The following is a 6,000-nucleotide window of genomic DNA, read 5'->3' as shown; positions in this document are numbered from 1 at the left end:
TCTCTCAATGTCCATCTCAATTCTATTCCCTTCTAACTCTTACCTCCCTGACCAATGTCCCCTGGGTCATGAGGTCATAAAGGGAAAGGTGACAAGATGCTTGTGTGAGTTGGGGCAGTATTAATCCAGGTAACAACGGGATCAAAATAGACATGTCATTTTTCCAGTAGTTGCAATGCCAGGAATTGGATCCAGAAGCTTTGGGAGAGTTGAGCACTCTCCTCTACTGCCTTCTAATCTTGAGCAACTCAGACCTTCATGACATTCTGCAGTGTGAGCATCCACTGTGGATTTAGATGGCCTTCAGGCTGAGGCAGGCAGGGAGCATGGGCTTGGATCTGTTTAGGCTGATCATCTCCCTCCCCATGTCCACTGAGGTGGGTAACTGAGGGAGTGTGATAAACTGGTGAGGGTGTTATTGTAAGGTGCTGTTGAGTTGGTTCTGACTCGTAGCGATCCTATGTACAACAGAATGAAACACTGCTGGGTCCTGTGCTATTCTCACAATTGTTGCTATGCTTGAGCCTATTGTCGCAGCCACTCTGTCGTAGGTATTTTAAGTGCCTCCCAACCTGAGGGGCTCATCTTCCGGCACTATATCAGACAATGTCCCACTGCTATTCATAAGGTTTTCACTGGCTAATTCTTTTCAGAAGTAGACTGCTGGGTCCTTCTTCCTAGTCTGGTTTAGTCTGGAAGCTCAGCTGAAACCTGTCCACCATGGGTGACCCTGCTGGTATTTGAATACTGGTGGCATAGCTTCCAGCATCACAGCAACACACAAGCCCCGCAGTATGACAAACTGAGAGACACATGGGGTGAGGGTGGGTCGATAAATAAGTGGGCTTTCCTTTGGGGTAGGAGTATTGGGAGTAGACCAGACAGAAAGAAGGAGGCAGGTGGCTGATGGATATGTGGCTGGCAGAGCCTCCATCTGGTTTTGCACACTACCTATTCCAGGTAAAGTGGGTGGAGGGGCAGCTCAGGAGAACTCCCAAGTGCTCATGGTTCTGGTGGCCCTTCAATTCTCTTGCTCCTGACTGCTCCCTGGCCCACCTTCTCTTTCAGCCTTCACTGGAGGAGTCTCAGGGTCTGCAGGCCCTATGAAAGTGAAGAGTTAGGTGGAGGTTGGTTTAGGGGACTTCACTGCTGGGTTTGTCGTGGTGACCTGATCTTTGCCAGAGTGTTCTTTCCCTTTGTATCTGGCAGCACTGGCCTCATTAGGGGCCTGCTCCAGTTTACTCAATGGGCCAAATGTAGCTTGGATGATGTTTCGGTTTGGGTTGTGGTCAAGTGCTTCATATCTGGGAGTCTGTTGCAGTCCTCAGAGTTGGTTGGTTGTTCTTCCTTTCACCCTCCAACAGCCCTGGGGCCCAATTTTTCTTTTCTGAATTTAAGAGTTTTCTAGTGCTTCTGGAGAAAATGGTCCATTTATTTTCTAGGTTGGCCTCTCCTTTGCTTGTTTTAAGTGAGAGCCAGTTACCCTGATTAACTTTTCCTCAGTCTGATTCCCAGTGGGTTTATATGATCCAGAAATCCTCAAAACTTCAGGCATTCCAATAGCACCATTCTGATTTCCAGCATAGCTACTCACTATTTAAAAATTTACCTGCTATTTTAATTTGTTACAGAATATGCCATGGAAAGCTGTACCTTAGAGTTGTGCTGGGTAATACAATAGTCCCTAGCCACATGTGGCTCTTGAGCACTTGAAATGTGGATGTAGGCTGAACTGAGATACACTGTAAGTGCAAAGCACACACCAGTTTACATTGATTTAGTAAGAAAAATGGATGTATAATATGTCATTAATAATTTTTAACATTTATTAAATGTTGAAATAATATTTTGGGTATATTAGTTTAAATAAAATGCTATTAAAGTTAATTCCCCCTTCCCCTTTTTTTTTGCTTTTTTAAGTGTGGCTACTAGAAAATTTCAAATTACCTGTGTGGTTCACGTTTGTGGCTGCATTTTACTTCTAGTGGACGGTGCTGCCTTAGATTCATTAACATCCTCCATTTTGATCCCTCCCAACGTTTTGATACTTTCAAAATTTCACCCCTACATGTGATGTTACCTCTGGATTTAAGGCAACATATATAGATATTTTTATTATGTATTTTGGGAAATCCTCAGAAAAAATTGCCTGTGTAGGGCCTGAGACATCCTATTAAATGATTGTTTTTCTTCTAAAGTTAGTTCAAACTGACCAACTCCGATTACACCTTTTCCTCACTTATAGACTATCTTGTTATCTGATGTTTGGCATTCATATAATATACATTCTTCAGCCAACCTTTGCAATTTATATTTTCTTAGGAAAGCATCCCATCCAGATTTTTAAATTTACTTGAGAGGGTCTAGAAAAATAAAAAAGAATTCACCTTTATGATTATATCCTTATTCTTATTCCTAACATGCTAAATTGATCTCTTTAAAAAAATTTGATTTTCCAGTTTTGTCCATTTGTCGGTCTTTTGAAAGAAACAGCTCTGAAATTATTTTATTAATTTTGCTGCTTTTCTAATTTATTGATATCTTCTTTTAGCTTCAGGACTCACTTAATCCTCTTTGAGTTTTTACCTTTCTTTGTTTCTCTTTTTCAGCTTAATACTATACTCATTTCTTTTCATTTTTTCTCTTTTAATCAATGGAAATTAAGCAATAATTTTTCTTCTGTGTTGATCTTATATGTCTTAATTTCTTTTTGAATAGAGAATTGTTGGTTTCTTGATTGCTTATTTGACACTAAAGTTATCTAGAAGAGTCTTTTGTAATAGTGAAGTAGTTTTCTATTAACCTTTTCTGTTATTAGTTTTTCATTTTACTGTATTATGTTCAGAATGTGGTCTTCTATTTTTGGACTGTAAGTTCTCCTGCAGGAATTTATTGTACTTTATTGTCCATCGTGTGGTATAAAAACAAATAAAGATGACGATAGTGTCAAAAGTAAACCAAATATACAAGTATACAACTTGACACTTACAATGAACAAGATACACATGGTCTTTACCCTCATGGATGGTCCTTCTAGATGGTATATTACATTAAGCAGCCCCAGTGAGATTTGAGCTCATGACTCCTGATTTAGAACAAGGGATCCCAATGCCAGGCTAGGAAAACACTGAATGCCAAGTGATTGGCTCAAGGGCATCCAGAGAAATAATGGGAGAAGCCCAGCACTAATCATCACTCTGACTTCTTGAAGAAGTATTAATAATTTATGTTTTTATTTTCCTCTTTGAAAATCAATGCTTTCACCAAAATCATCAGGTTTATTGGCCTAGAGCTACACATGTTATTTTAAAATTTTCTTCCTCTGCTCTGAATCAAGACTTGCATCTTATCTTGCTGCCTTCCGGTGGCATTGCCAGGTCCTCCCTGTTCTTGGTATCCACTGACAGTTCTTCTACTCTCCCTCTGCCCCTTGTTCAAGGGAATTTGGTTTTTGGTTTTCTGGGAAAAAGTTTAATTTCACCTCCCAATTCTGGTCAAGAATTTTTTTCTATACCAGCAAATTCTGTCCTCATACAGAGGCATGGGCTTCTGGAAATAAAACCCAGGAACACTTGTGGCATATTTCTGCTTTCCCACCACATCTCTTTCCTGAGGAAATGAGCACATAATTTACTACCCACCTGAATGGGGGGAAGAGAAAGTGGAAACCAAGGAAACAAAAAACCTCAAAGGTTAATATCTCAAAAATTATTCCATCACATCATTTTTTGGAGATATTCACCAAATGAGAGAGTTCAAGGGCCATATTTAATTCTCTGTGCCATGAACTGGTTGCTATGCGCTGTGTTTTTCATGGTTTCCAATGCCTACGAGACATTCATTTTGTGCACCTCCACCAAAAGGAGATCTTTTGCTTGCCTTGCTGCTGTGTTCAATGATCAAGAGGAAGTGGTTGTATTTCTGAATAGTCTGAAGCTCACAGTAGGTATTCCTTTTTAATTACTAGATGTGTGGATAAAAACCATTTCCCACTCCCTCCCTCAGAATGCTTTACTCTCAGAACTCATCCTGCCTCCGCTCCCTCTATTAGGCTTTATCTTGATAATACCTACCAACCTGCAGTATGTATCTGTCCTGGAAGCACTCCTGACTAAATGAATTAATGCATATTAAGGTTTTAGCCTAGTGTATGGCCCAGAGGAAGCACTGACAAACATTGCTGTGGTCTTATCCCTATCATCGCCATCACAATCACCACCGCCATTATCATCACCATCACCATTCCTGAGTGATAAAAATAAATAAGAATGGTGGCTGGCTTTACGACTGAGGTTATAGTATTTGCATCCTTAAAATAGAGGCATACAGAGGTGTTTTCCTAGACAATTTCCTGCCTTGTTTCAGACCCTGTTGATCTGATCCCACCCATGATACAGTTATGGAACATTCTTATAGAAGTTTGGAATATGGTTAAATTTGACTCATAACTTCCTATGCTGTTGTAGTTTTTATTTAAGTAAGCATTTGTTTATGTAGTTGGGAGAGGACTTATGACTTGCCGGCATTTAATTAAAAATGTTTTTCCGAAGGTTCTGCAATTGTGTATATGTGTATAATCTATTCATACTTTCATACAAATTATTATTAATTTTTAAAAGGTAAAACAAAAGCAACATGGGAAGGAGAAACCAAACTGTTGTCTCAGAGTTCCTCCTCCTGGGCCTGCCCATTGAGCCAGAGCAGCGAATCCTGTTCTATGCCCTGTTCCTGGTCATGTGTCTCACCATGGTCGTGGGCAACTTCATCATCATCATTCTCATTCAACTGGACTCCCACCTCCACGCACCCATGTATTTGTTTCTCGGCAACTTGTCCTTCTCTGACCTCTGCTTCTCCTCTGTGACCATTCCCAAATTGCTGCAGACCATGCAGAACCCAGTCCCATCCATTCCCTATACAGGATGCCTGGCCCAGATGTACTTCTTTCTGCCTTTTGCAGATCTGGAGAGCTTCCTGCTTGTGGCCATTGCCCATGACCACTATGTGGCCATTTGCTTCCCCTTGCACTACACCACCATCATGAGCCCCCAGCTCTGTCTCTGTCTGGTAGCACTGTCCTGGGTGCTGACCACGTTCATGTCTTTGCTGCACACTTTGTTCATGGCTCGGTTGTCTTTCTGTGCAGACAACGTGATACCTCACTTTTTCTGTGACATGTCTGCTCTGCTGAAGTTGGCCTGCTCTGACATTCAGATAAATGAAATGATGATATTTATCTTGGGAGCGCTTGTCATTATTGTTCCATTCCTGTTGATCTTTTCGTCCTATGTACGAATTGTCTTCTCTATCCTCAAGGTCCGTTCTGCCAGAGGCATCCGAAAGGCTTTCTCCACCTGTGGTTCCCACCTGTCCGTGTTGTCTCTCTTCTATGGGACGATCATTGGTCTCTATTTATGCGCATCAGCTAATAATTCTACTGTAAAGGAGACTGTCATGGCTGTGATGTACACCATGGTGACCCCCATGCTGAATCCTTTTATTTATAGCCTAAGGAATCAGGACATAAAGGGAGCCTTGGGAAGGGTGTTTTCAAGCAGGATATTTCACTTTTCTTTGGGCCAGTGACTCTAAGGATTAAATTATGTTTTCAAACAGTAGGTGTTAATATCGAAAATGAGTAGTATTCTGAATAGTTAAGTAGCACCCAGACTTGGCACTTCTAATGTAGCATCCATACCACTTCCAGAGGGTGTTTCCTCACATTTTACTAGGCGATGCATCAACACGCTTCTTTGACTTATCACTCAATCCCAGGAGTGATGTAGCAGAAGGTTTGACATGCGGTGAACACTCAGTAAATTTTATTAAGTGTTGAATAAACACCACTCTAACTTTGGTGTTCACTGTACTCACCAAAACCAAAAACCAAAGTAATTGCCGTCGAGTTTATTCTGATTCATAGTGGCCCTATAGGACAGAGTAGAACCACCCCCTACAGTTTCCAAAGAGTGCCTGGTGAATTCCAACTGCTCACCTTTG

General features: G+C 41.1%; 1 protein-coding gene across 1 annotated transcript; it reads left to right on the top strand.

The window, feature by feature from the left end:
• The first annotated feature begins 4,635 nt into the window (after positions 1–4,635).
• Positions 4,636–5,586, top strand: LOC100659895 (olfactory receptor-like protein DTMT). The gene has a single exon (XM_003423646.3). It carries the CDS (start codon positions 4,636–4,638, stop codon positions 5,584–5,586), a length of 951 nt encoding a protein of 316 aa, XP_003423694.2.
• The last annotated feature ends 414 nt before the right edge of the window (positions 5,587–6,000 follow it).

Source organism: Loxodonta africana, chromosome 18, assembly GCF_030014295.1.
Source record: "Loxodonta africana isolate mLoxAfr1 chromosome 18, mLoxAfr1.hap2, whole genome shotgun sequence".
Classification (NCBI taxonomy): domain Eukaryota; kingdom Metazoa; phylum Chordata; class Mammalia; order Proboscidea; family Elephantidae; genus Loxodonta; species Loxodonta africana.
Note: the sequence above shows the minus strand (reverse complement) of the source record. Positions and strands in the feature narration are given on the sequence as shown.

What these genes read in the sequence shown, in the direction of transcription:
- LOC100659895 (XM_003423646.3), top strand. Translation starts at nt 4,636, where the DNA reads ATGGGAAGGAGAAACCAAACTGTTGTCTCAGAGTTCCTCCTCCTGGGC.